This window comes from Neolamprologus brichardi, chromosome 13, assembly GCF_056152115.1.
Source record: "Neolamprologus brichardi isolate AB-2024 chromosome 13, ASM5615211v1, whole genome shotgun sequence".
Lineage (NCBI taxonomy): Eukaryota > Metazoa > Chordata > Actinopteri > Cichliformes > Cichlidae > Neolamprologus > Neolamprologus brichardi.
Window position 1 is genome coordinate 13,693,652 of NC_142116.1, and position 13,188 is coordinate 13,706,839.

At 38.5% G+C, this 13,188-nt stretch overlaps 1 protein-coding gene across 1 annotated transcript; it reads left to right on the top strand.

The window, feature by feature from the left end:
• The first annotated feature begins 3,159 nt into the window (after positions 1-3,159).
• Positions 3,160-13,144, top strand: bfsp1 (beaded filament structural protein 1). The gene is made up of 8 exons (XM_006783770.3): positions 3,160-3,662; positions 4,540-4,600; positions 5,062-5,157; positions 6,833-6,925; positions 8,760-8,873; positions 10,115-10,335; positions 11,289-11,380; positions 11,592-13,144. The coding sequence occupies exons 1-8, from the start codon at positions 3,298-3,300 to the stop codon at positions 12,587-12,589; spliced, it is 2,040 nt and encodes a 679-aa protein (XP_006783833.2). The 5' UTR covers positions 3,160-3,297; the 3' UTR covers positions 12,590-13,144.
• Positions 13,145-13,188: the final 44 nt, after the last annotated feature.

A 13,188-nucleotide genomic window follows, 5' to 3' on the forward strand; every position in this document is an offset into this window, starting at 1 on the left:
AAATCTTCTTTGTCTCTTTCTCACACATGCTGTGTGACAATATGTGTGAATAGAAGAGTGAAGATACAGCAAAGAGTAATAAACTACAGACTTTAATTTGTATTACTAAAACCTTGGAATAATTTTCCTGGAGAGACTCCCCCCCCCCCCCCCCCCCCCTGCACAATATACACTGAAAGTAAGATAATCACTAATATGTGGGTCCAGACAAACACTAGGAAAAAAAGACCTCAACAGCTTTTCAGTATAGCAATAAAATGACATTTACCTACAACAGAAATATTAACAAAGACAGCCAGCTCAGGTCATAGGGGAAAAAAAGCTAATAAATGTCAGGAGGTTGAAAGCTAAAACATCAAACAAAAACCGCTCACTGCGTAGAAAATAAAAACTCAATTTATTACAATAGTGCACTCCAGTTTTCTTTGCCCTAGAAACGCAAACAGGCAAAAAACGGAGTAAAAATAAATGGTAGACAATTCCTACCAATTTTCCTTAAGTTAACCTGAACAAGCAACATTGAAAACACTGCAAGCCAATGCAAACTCACTAACTGCACTCACTCAGAACATAGGGCAGTGGCCATATAGCAAGAGCGACTTGGTCCTGGGGTTTGATATGCAGTTCCACTAATGACCAGATGGGTATACTACAAAGGAAGTTTAACACAGCTTGGCTTTCTTTAGGTTAGCTGGTCTGGGAAAACCTAAAACCCCAGTCAGAGATATTAGGTATCATAGTTTTCAGCGTTCTCTGTTAAGCCAGGCTTTCTGTGTGTATCTCTGTGTGTGTATTCAGATAAAGGGGGGGATTCATGTGTCATATGACTCATCTTGTGCACAATGTGATGCTTGGGAGCGCCGCCTGCTCCACTAGAGACATTATCACATCACAATGGTAAAATGGCGATAAACGTCTATAAAGACCATTTGCAACACTGTTGCAAATAAGACAGGAAATAATACTGTTGAAAATTGTTAATTTGGGGATTTAGCGCACAGAGACAAAATAAACATTTTAATTTGAGTTATTTTATTGCTGAGTGCATTCTCAGTGCTGCTGTTTATTTCTGCCACAATGACTGCACATTAGAGCTCTGAAAGTTTAAACTGCATGCATTTAAACATTAAATGTTACCGTCTCATAGCCTAACAGAGACATGAAAATCACTTTAGTTTGCCAGCAGATCAGAGTGAAATTATACTGAACGAATAAGAATTCTTGGGGTGTGTTTGCAATTGCGGCACTTTAATTAAAACAAACTTAGCAGCAGATTAGAATCAAATATAAAAACAACCAACATTTTCCACATTACCAAATTAACACATGCATGTTTCAGTGTCAATGAAATGCACAGTTTGCACTCCTGTAATTTTACAATTGTGGTTCACTGGCGAAGTACAACTTACTGTAACAAGTTGGACATAAAAAGCTCTGCTAAATATCACAATAAGTGCATGAGAAAGAATCTAATTTTAAAGCGGACAGGGGCTTTCATTTTATTAATAGCAAATTGTCATGTTTTTGCTTCAGAGCCATCTTTTCAGCAAAACACAGAGATTCTACTTTACTTTTTACTTGACTGAGCTCTGCAATTTGATTTGAAGTTAAAACAAATAACACAATGTGCAAGTACAACATTAAAAGAAAAGTTGTATGTGGTTAGGTCAGGACTTATTTCAGTTATGTCATTGTTCTTGTATTTATTGCTTCTATTGGAAATTAATAAAAACCCATTATTAACAACCTTTTGCGAGGAACCTAGGAGTGATTTCTGACTCTAATCTAACGTTTGACAAACAGATTAATGCTGTAATCAAGACCAGTTTCCTTAACCTTTGGCTACTTGCTAAAGTGAAGCCATTTCTCTATTTTAGACACTTTGAAAGAGCTATCCGTGGCTTCATTTCATCTCCTCGACTACTGTAATAGTCATTACTCTGAAGTTAGTCTGTCATCAATTAGCCATCTGCAGCTGGTCCAAAACACTGCAGCATGATTACTAACTGGCACATGCAAGCGAGGCCACATATCCCCCATACTGGCATATGGGGGACACTGGCTGCCAGTTAGTTTTAGAATTAATTTTAAGGATTTTATTATTTGTTTTTAAGGCGTTGCACGGGTTAGCACCCTCATACCTTTCTGATCTTTTAAATTGGTACACTCCAATGTAGCTTGCCATCACCAGTGTGTGAATGTGTGTGTGAATGGGTGAATGACTGAATGTAGTGTAGCGCTTTGGGGTCCTTAGGGACTAAGTAAAGTGCTATACAAATACAGGCCATTAACTCCTGCAAGATCACTGAGGTCTGCGGATCAATTACTCCTGCCTGTCCCGAGGTCCAGATTTAAGCACAGAGGAGATCGGGCCTTTGCTGTGACTGCTCCTAAATTGTGGAACAAACTGCCCCTCCACATCAGGACCTCACCAACATTGGACACTTTTAAAACCTGTCTGAAAACCCACTTTTACTCCATGACTTTTAAATCAGAATAAGTTTGTACTACTTTTATTTATCTTACTTCTTACTCAAATCTTTTAATTTTATGATTCTTTTTCTTAACTTTTATCATGTCTCTGTATGTTTTTATTTCTTTTGATTATCTTAATTGTACAGCATCTTGGTCAACATTTGTTGTTTTAAATGTGCTATATAAATATATTTGACTTTGACTTTGAACAATTGACTATACTGGATATCTCTGTATCTACTCACATGGCTGCTGTAATTGCGTGAATGTTAATACATTTGTTGTCCAATACCTTTGAGGTTATAAACAAAAACAGAATCAATACCAACTTGTAAATATAAACAAAAGCAGAATGAGTATCAACAAGTAGCCACTTTTGGCAGGAATTGTTCTCCACACCTCCCACAAACTGCACTACATGAAATTTCCCCTGTGTCCTGTGGTGTGCCAATATCCAGGCTGCCAGGGATCTAGAAAGCAGCTGACTAAGAACCAAAACAATGGTGTGTGACATCCCAGTGCTTTCGTGGGCTGGCCATTTGTGTTTTCTTTGTGGTTTTGCTTTGTCATCAACAGTATTGCTTTTTTACTTTCTGCCACAAAGGCAACAATAATCTCTGGAAGCCCCCAGGATCAAAGCATGCATGGCAACAGCCAGAGGGTGGTTTGGGGGGCTATTTCGCCATCAGCCACTACTGTGCAGCGCTCAGTCTAGCATGAGACAGCCAAGGGTGAGCAACCAAGTTTTCACACATTAAAGGTGCTAAGGTGGACCAAGCACTCCGGGAATACCACCAGCCCACGGGAGAAAAGCGTGCCATCATGTTTAAGACAAGCTACCGGCATGAGGTGCACAAGGAAAAGTATGAGCGCTCAGATATCTTTGAGGACGATGCTGAAGAATCTGCAGGTATCTCAGCCATCCAGGGCTGGGAGAGCCTCCAGGAGCTCAACAGCCGTTTTGCCCGGTACATCAACAGGGCAAGAGTCTTAGAGCAGCGCAATGCCGTGTTCCGCAAGCAGCTGGAGACACTGCAGCGAATGGAAGAGGCCAGCGGCTTGGAGGAAGCCTTCACAGAGCAGATTGAAGTCAACAGGCAGCGTATTCGAGAGCTGTTCTCCGACCATGCCAAGCTGCAGCGGGAGCTGAAGGATGCTTGCCGCTTGCTGGATGAATATACCAACAAGTAAGGGAGTGGGTAGTGGCTGGTGTTTTATGTGTGTAACGAGTCAAACTTCTTCCTCAGATATGGAGTAATGAGAAAAATGTTGTTACTATAGAAATGTCATTAAAATGCTAATGAACCCAATACTAAGATGATGATGACAATTGTTGCAAGAAGCGTGGCATTTTTAAAAAAGCCTTCAAATGATCCTATTCTATAATTAAGAATCAGAGTACGGCAGTCAGGAAAATGTGGTATAAATGGTTTAAATCATATGTGCTGTACTGTGTCACTAGTAATTATAAAACACAATGTTAGACATTAAATTGTGATAATGCTGTGAACTGTATAAAGGAATCAGTTTATATACTTTTATATACTTTTTTCCTTTACCCATAACAAAAAAGCAACACAAGCAAACATCCATCCACCCATTTTCTAATGCTTATCCACTCCAGGGTCATAAGGAAAAGTCTCAAATGTTTTTGAAGTGAAGCCCGAAGTATATCCATGGCTCCAGTATACTATTAGGAAAAACAGAGAGAGAGAGATATTTCTTTTGTAAACAAGGTGAATCAGTTGATTAATTGGAACTGTCTAGAAAGGCCTTGTAATCATTTATCTGCAGGCTTTCTTGCTGCATTATTGATCAGTTAAGAATAACATTGACCAGCTTTGGTTGAATTAGCAGATAAAGGCAGGTGGATTTCAGCATGTATAATCGGGATTTTTTTACTCTGACACATTACAAATACAACAGAGTTTGTTCAGCTATCCCTTCTCGCTGTGAGCTTACCATGTCAGCAGGGCATTATATATAAATAATGTGGTGGTATATAGTGTAATCACTGCACTCTGGCTTTATATGAACACATAAATGAGTTTTTTTGTCATTCAGATACAGAAATGAATGTGATTATCAGGAGCAGCTTCGAGGCACACTGGAACAGTTAAACAAGGTAATATCTATAGTTAAAGCTATGTTTGTTTAAGCACCCCTACAAAAGGACATTTATGACTGCGTTTCAGTAAATGTGCACTGTTACTCTCTAACATTTAAGTGTGGAGCATGTAGAGTAAGTAAAAATATAAAAAGCTTCGCTCATGATATTTTGGAAAAATTAAAGTTTGCCTTTTTTCCAATGCATTCTTCTGTATTTTAAAAACTGAAGAAAAGCAGAACCACAATGAAAAGATATTTCATCTGAAAAATATATATATATCAGTATAAAGGATGAGATATAATTCATTTAGATTGAAAATACCAGAGCGCTACCACTATGACACTTTGTGGGACAGTAGAGAATTTTCTTCATTGTTATTTGAATGCAGTCTGCCACTGATGTTTTTGTTAAAGAAAAAAAAAACAACATTGTGGCGTTCAGTTATTTTTTCCTCTCTTGGGTCTCTTTACCTGCAGGAGGCTGACAGCGCTCTGCTGAGAAACCTGGAGTACCAGATTCAGTCTCAGTTCCTGCAGGATGACATCAGTTCCACCAGAGACAGACACAAGAAGGTCAGTACTCTAATGGGAAATGATCAAAGTTAACCTAAACCAAAAAAAGGAAATTACTTATTGAGCTTTGCTAACTACTAATCCTCTTAACATCTTATTTAATCATACATGAAGTATTCTCAGCACAGAAGGCATTAAGAGCTCACTGAGATCTGACTTCTATTCTGGCAGTGAATAGTATTAACAGCCAACTTAGCGACATAGCAACAAAGCATGTTTGCCTAAGTCATTAGAGATTACTATATCCTATTTCATATTTATCTCATTTTTTTATATACATGGCAATATCTTTTCTAGACAGATCTTGATTGAATACTATGATTGCTACTTGAAAGATTTACAGCACACCAGATTCTCCTGAGGCTAAATGTAGTCTGCAAAAGCACTACTTTATTAAACATTACTAGAATAACATGGACTTTTTTTCTGCATATTTACACGAGATTATCATTACCTAACTCATGTTTAGGGTTCATAATTAGCAATGCTAATACTTTAGTTGCTATCAGCAGATATTATACTGCTGAAAAAAAGAAAACGTAGAAAAAAGGCAAAGTCATTGTTGTGCTTTGTGCATTAAGTTTCCTTCAAAACTCATTTGCAGTAACAAATTATGCTAATTTAAAGGGAAAATAAGCAAATGCTGTAATGACGTGGATTAGAGGTTTCTAATCTGCTCTGCTTGTTTATGCCATGTGTCTTTAAAACATCAAACAATGGTTAAAACTCTATAAAACACAAATTTTTTATCAACTACAAACAAAGAGCGCTCATATAATAACCCCCTTTCAGTGTTTAATTACGCTCTGGCATCTTGAAATTGTTTTTTGACAACATAAATAAACTCAAGAGAGTTTTTTTGGTCTCGATTTATTGCCTATTCCCCACTCAGTCCTGTTCCTTTTGACCAGGCAGCCCACCTCAGGCTGCAACTCTTTGTTGTGACTCAAATCCTTGAAATTATTGCCAGTGGATATATTATGATGTTCCTGGGGATTTGTGAATTTACTGTCGGTGATGTGAGCGGGGAAAGTATTGCTCAGAAAATGCTCATCATATGACTGGAAAGCACATAGAAAAAATAAAAATAGACCCTCTTTTGTGATGTAGCAATAGCTAGAAGGTCCAAAACAATGGCTGCAAAAACACTGAAATAAAACAAGACAGCATACTTTGCACAGAATTTCATGCCTAAGCATTTTCTCTCCTTTTTACTTTCACCCAGCAGCGTGTTTGGTAATGAATTAATACATGACTCTGCAATACTGAGATCATGAGAAGATCAATGGGCACTACTGTCAGTGTATTATGTCGGAAATAATAGAGTCCTCTCACATGAATATTGGGCTTGTGGTCTCGAGCTTTGAAGTATCCTTGTGGAAAGACTCTGAGCTCAGCCTATTACAAAAGGATTTGGACAGAAAGTCTCGGCCATGCTCGAAGTAAATGTTGTTCCATTTATAAATACATTTCAGCTAAATGAAAGCCTTTTATCAAATATTTCATTTTCAGCTGATTTTCAATAGATTGTGATAAAGAAAGGAGAAAGGTTTGTTAGCTGAAGATTTTAGTCTACAAAGTGGAAGAGTTACAGATTAATTATTTTTATTTTCATTTTACTTTTGCAGAGTTTTCTTACTAAAACTTTCCTTTTATATTGTCTTTCTCTCCATAGAACCTCGCAGAGATCCAAACCTATGTAAACATTTTAAAGCAAATCAACCAGACGCTCCCCCTTGTTCCCAATGTGTCAGTTGGCATCTCCGAGGTGAGGTCACTAATGCTGTCATTGTGTGTGTGTGTGTGAGTGTGCATGGCCCTCCCTGGGGGAGAAGATGGTGTTTGCATGTGTGCCAGCCCCGGCTACGTGTCTGGGGTTGATGAGGTTACTGGCTTCTCTGTCCAATTGGTTGCCTGGGACTGCATCTGTGTTTTTGTATACGTGTGTGAGTGCATGTGCAGAAAGCACAGGAGAGAGACAGTCACAGTGCCATCCAGACACATTGACAGGCTTGCAGTATGAGAGTGTCAGGGCACATAATGAAGCAAATGCTGTGAAGAACGGCTGTGCATGCTAATTTTCTAGTAGCGGCGCCACAGTGACAAGCGTTTGTGTAGCAAATTGGAGATTTATTTATATAAACATTTCTCAGAGGCATGTTGACTCTAAATGCAGAAATTGTTTAATTGGTTGGATTAAGTCTCTGCGGGTACTAACAAAGAGCCACAACTCTTGGCTCTGCTGTGCTGAGCTGACATCCAGTGGAAAATAAAGTGTAAGCAAGTGGGCATGACTTGTGCATGTGTGGCAGTTCCAGATGTTTCCACAAAGGACAAAGGAGGACACTGATTGCTGATGAAAATGGAAACTGTGTGGCCTTTGGAATCGACAGACCACTTTGAATTGATAGATATAATTTTGTTGCACATGTACAATGACAATAAAGGGGTGTTTTATTATATTCTACACTCTAGTCTAGTCTATTATATTTAACTGGGTTGAAATGGGGTATTCTTTCTTCTGAAAAAGATAAATGAGGGTATTTTTTGGGGTATAGTCACCCTACAGGGAGGTTTCAAGAACATCAAATACATGTATACTGCAGATTACTGAAACTACCAGTTTGCCCAGTTAGACTTTAATATGTCACATTGTATTTATGTTATCTTTCATGTCATCTTGAGCTCTAGAAATCAAAGCATGTCTTTTCGGAAAAATATTGGCATGGGCATTTTTTGAGAAAATTGTGAGACATCACTTCTCCTCAACAAAACTTTAATAATATTTATTGGTAGCAGTAATTAATTTAAAGTACATGTGAAGTGTTTTGTATGTTTCTTGGTTTCTTTTTAGTTGTTTTGAATGGAAAAAATGAAATAAACTTATCTTCTAAACCTTTAAGCTATATAATAACAATTAAGCTATTTCAGTCTTATAAATGGATGCCTTTTAAAGGACAGAGAAGCACACCAGCTTGTGACTTCAGTGATGCAGATGTGACTGTCTCTATCTTTGAGGCAAGATTAAAAAAAAACATTCTGGGCACATTGTGAGCCAAGCTGATCTCTGTATACTGTATTTGACTCACTGACCTGCCAGCAGTTTGAATGCCTTGCCATGAATGTAATGTGAGTAATTATGAACATTTATCAAATCCCAATGTATCTTTAGTTCTACTTGCAGCCTTTAGTTTAAGATGACCTAAAAAGTGTAAATTTCAGAAACGTCCTCTTAGTTTAACCTTTTATTTTACAGCAGAACAGCCGCACGTATTAGAGATTGTCAGAGTAGTACAAACTTTTACTGCAGTAGCTGATGATACGTTTCAAGTATGGATTGGAAAAAATGTACAAATGTTAATAATGTCACTTTCAACGACAACAGCAGAAAAGCCAATAAGTATTAAAAAATTACAAACTGTTAAGATCTAAAAGGAATGCATTTCAAATTAACATAAAAAGCCACAAAATTCATTAAAAATTCCTTACTTCGGGAAGAGAGACCTTATTGCTGGCTAAGTATGTGTGGTATTACCTTCATGTTGTAGAGACGCACTGCATTTGTCTGCATGTGTTCACTGATTTGTGCTCCATGTGTGAAGGAGCAGGAGAAGCTGCTGGCCCAAAAAAAAGTACCAGTGCTACAGAGTCAGCTGGAGGAATACAAGAGTGCCCTCTGCCAGCTGCAGGCCCAGAAACAGCGACTACAGACTGAGGTGGGTCACCATGACAACAGGAGGTTTCACCTTAATTACATCATGTTTTTTCTTTTTTCTTTTCTTTCCTTTGCTCTTTTTTTTTTTTTATTGCCAAGCTGATATTTATAGAAGCACACAAAAGGATTTCTCAAAGAAGCCAAGAGTGTTTTTATTAGAGGAAAACTATATTCCACAAAGACCAGTCCAAACTCCCAGTGGCTGCTGTAACTAAGCTCACTTTTAGCGTTAACTGATGATTCATTTGGTCTAATTCTGCTAACATTATTCAGTTACAAAATACACATCTGAAAGACTACAATATCACACTGCTCAGTATTTGATTTTTCTCAGACCAAAATTCCAAAATCAGTATTTATTCTGATATCTTTGCACATTTGAAAAGCTGCATTTTGTGTGCTTTTGTTCAAGATGACTCAAATATGCTGTGTATGTATTTCCTTGTCTAATTAATCAATCCTTTCCATTCTAATGCATAGAGTGGGCTGTTATACAATTTATTTACAACAGTTTACATTTTTCAGTATATATATATATATATATATATATATATCAATCCGCTGTTCTATGAATTGTGTTTCAGTCTTTATTTTCCTACACTTGGATCTGTAAGATATCCATATCAGTGGACATCCTTAGATATACATGCAACTCTCGCTCTAAGTTCAAAATCCTGGACTGAGAGATAAGGATCCTTTAAAGCTATTCTAGTAAAATTCAAAAGTTGAAACACGAAGCTTGAAATCGAGGTAACAAGTTCCCTTTAAATAGGTTTTCACCTAACAGCGTCATTATGCCACAGCAAAAGATGCTGCAAATGTGCCACTAGGTGTCAGCAACGGCCCTGCTGTGGAAGATTAATAAGCTAAAAGGTAGAGTTTTGTCAAAGTAGTGTGTCCTTTCATGAAAGAGAAACAAAGCAGTGCTTTATTTCAATAGCACAGATAACTCAAAAATAAATATATTGCCTGCACTGATTTCAAAGCACCTGTTCTTTCATCTGGCTGCTTTGCTTTTGATATAAAACCTCTGTTATATGTACAAATAACGATCTTCAGTCAGCTTTCGTTATGCACTTTACATACCTGTCTATTTGATCCTGCAGGTATAATAAAGATGCATCCAGTGCCATTTAGTTCATTCGCAATATTTCTTAGACACATTGCATTACCGCTAATAACGTGAATTTCTCCTTGAAATCACCCTTGTCTATTCTTCTCTGCCTCTTTCTATTCTATCAGTCTACAATGTTGGAGCAAGCCATCAAAAACACACAGGAGAGCTATGACGATGAGATCCAAATGTACAATGAGAAAATCGAATCTCTGCGGAAAGAGATTGAGGAAACTGAGAGGTCCTTGGAGAAGTACACCAACGAATGTCGCCACCTGGCAATGTATCAGACATCCCTTGAGAATGAGTTGGAGAGGTACAAGAGGATCATTGAGAATGAAGATAACAGGTAGGCTAACACCACTTTGCTTCTATTACACCTAAAGACACACTCGCGCACACCTGAATGAGAACATTAGTTGCTCACTTCACTGAGTGATCACTAACAGGAATGTCACATACTGCTGGCGCTCAGTAAATCTGATACAGAGCAATAAATTCATTTAAACGAACAAATTATCACACGGCTAAAAAGGTTTAATCACACAGTCAGCGTGAGCATAGTCTTGCAGCAGCTAAAATAAATGAAATTTTAAAAAATAAAAATAAATTAAAAAAAATAAATTAAGTTTCTGAGATCAGCATAGATTCAGGCAGTGCACACTTCTGTAAATATTGTCTCTCTTAAGACCCTACAATAATAGAGAGAAACAATCAGAGAGCCCTCTATGAGAAAGCCTTTGGCAATGGAGCTATTTTTTATTAACAGGCTGAGAAGTGATGGGAAAAAGAAAAGAAAAAATAGAACATGTTCAAAACAAGACAAATTTGATGTACGTCTTGCAAAACATCCTTTTAATTGTGTGTAAAATCTTCAAAATTTAAAACATTAATACTGTCATGGGTAATTTGTAATTGGGCAAGTATTTTTATGTATCACCTTTGTGGCTTTTTTGACACTTAAAGCCAAAACTGCCAGCATAACTTCCAGGGTCACTTTCTTGAAAGACCTTTGGTCACCTGGCCTAAGGCGTCTAAGGAGGTTAGATTTGCTCCTTATGACACTCAGTAGGTTTATTTTCTCTGTGCAATCCACCAACAGATGGCACCGTGTGACAACAAATGTGTCCTTCCTTACCAGCTCAAGGATTTTTGTTTTCATGTAAGATTGCCTATATTTAGGTCATTTTATGTGTTATGTGTTATTTCATATTTTGAATCATATGAATGATCAGGTTCCTCTGCACAGGAAAACTGTTCAGAACATCACTGTGTAACAATTTACTGCTCCCTTTCCTGTAGGTTGAATTCAGCAATAATTGGCACTCCCATTACCCTGCTTACCCCTAATTACCGCTACACTCCCAGATCTACTGCATCAAGCAGAGGGAGAGGTAAGATCACCAAGAACATAAAACATAAAACAGCTAGTTTCAGTCGCAGTCGTTATAGTTGAGACACCAACACGAGTCTTTAAAGATTATGTCTAATAAAAGCAATGTCCTTATAATATTTAGAATTTACAAAGATTTAATAGTGCTGGTGTATACATTTTTTAATTTTATTTATTTATATCTAGTTGATCTAAACCTCATTTGCGTCTAGATATCACACAGGCTATTCAGGAGATCACCAGTATCAAGCCACGACAGAAGATAATGGTTAAGAAGGGCCTGAAGAAGAAGGATCTGACCCCAAAAGATGTGATGGACTGTGGCCAGGAGGAAGAAAATGGAGCCAGTGGAGAGGGTCCAAATGAAGAAACGAAGGGGGTCAAGTCTGAGGAGGTGAAAGAGGAGGGGGTGAAGAGAGAAGAGCAGAGACCTGCTCTCAGTGGAGTGTCTCCACAGGATGTTCCAGATGGAGCTCAGATTAGCAAAGCCTTTGACACTCTCTGTAACATTGTCAGAGAAAGAATGAGGAAATACAAGAAGCCTGAACCAATCGCTGATTTCTACACCAAGGGTCGTTATGTGCTTGTCACCGGTGACGCAAGCTACCTAGATCCCTGCTTCTACACCTCCACACCATCAGCTGGCCACATCTTTGTTACTATCAGAGATGGAATGATGGCTCCCTATGAACCATATGGACGTGACACACCATCCCCTCCACCTCCTCAACCCATGGTAGATCCTAGGCCTCTCAGTCCAACCGTGCCCACCTCTGGAGGAGAAGGAAAGGAGGATAAAAAGGGTGGAATACAAAAGGATAACGGAGAAAAAGGTAAAAACAACAATAGAGAGCCTCGACCTCACTCAAAGGAGCCAAGACCAGTATCTCCACCCTCTGGCCCAAGCTCTGGCCCCAAAGATCCCACCCCAGGTGCTAAACATCCCAAGAAAACTAGGGATGACAACGGCCCAAGCGGGCCCACTCCAAAGCCTGCACCTCGTGGTGCCAGCACCAGCTCCAGTTCAAGTTCCAGCACTAGCACCAGCACCAGCTCGACTAGCTTTACTCCAGATGCCATGACTTACGAGAAGCTGGAGGTTGTGGAGTCCGTGGAAAAGTTCTCCAATGGCCGCAAGATGAAAGGTTATGAGGAAACTTCCGTGGTGGTGGAGACCATGATTGAGAAGTCCAGCAAGAAGAAACACTGAAACCATGTCACCTGACATAAAGGGTCAGAAAACCAGGACCCTACATGAGACAGGTCCTCTAGATGGAAGATAATATTGATACACTCGGACTTCATAACCACCACTGTTTCTAAAACTACTGTTTTAACTCTAATGTTCTTGTCTCTTAGGGAGACCATCCACACATAAAGAGCAACTAGACATTCCTGCTTTGATAAACATTGCTCTTCCATTTGCTTGCAGTCTCTGGTCTTGCGTCCAGAATATGTTTTGCAGGTTCCATAAGTACTGCTGTTGTTGTTCGAGATATTCACCCATACTCATGCTGAGTCCTTTACTGTCTGAAAACTTGGAACAATGAAAAAAACAAAGCGCCACCTATAAAAAGAGAGAAAAAACCCAAAAAATTGAAAACAAAAAGCTGGGCCACCCTTTTTGAACTATGTCTTAGAACTCTGACCTTCCCCTTTTTAGCTCAATTGTTCAATTGGATGCCACTGCCTGCCCTCAGCACAATTTTGCTGTGTATTAATTTGCTTTGATATATTTAATAATAAAAAAAAGACCCAAACATCAGTTGATACATTGTTGTGTTTGCCTTCACATAACCAACATGTAGC

Coding starts and splice junctions, on each gene's coding strand:
- bfsp1 (XM_006783770.3), top strand. CDS start 3,298: ATGTTTAAGACAAGCTACCGGCATGAGGTGCACAAGGAAAAGTATGAG. Junction 3,663..4,539: donor CTGGATGAATATACCAACAA/GTAAGGGAGTGG, acceptor TTTGTCATTCAG/ATACAGAAATGAATGTGATT. Junction 11,381..11,591: donor TGCATCAAGCAGAGGGAGAG/GTAAGATCACCA, acceptor ATTTGCGTCTAG/ATATCACACAGGCTATTCAG.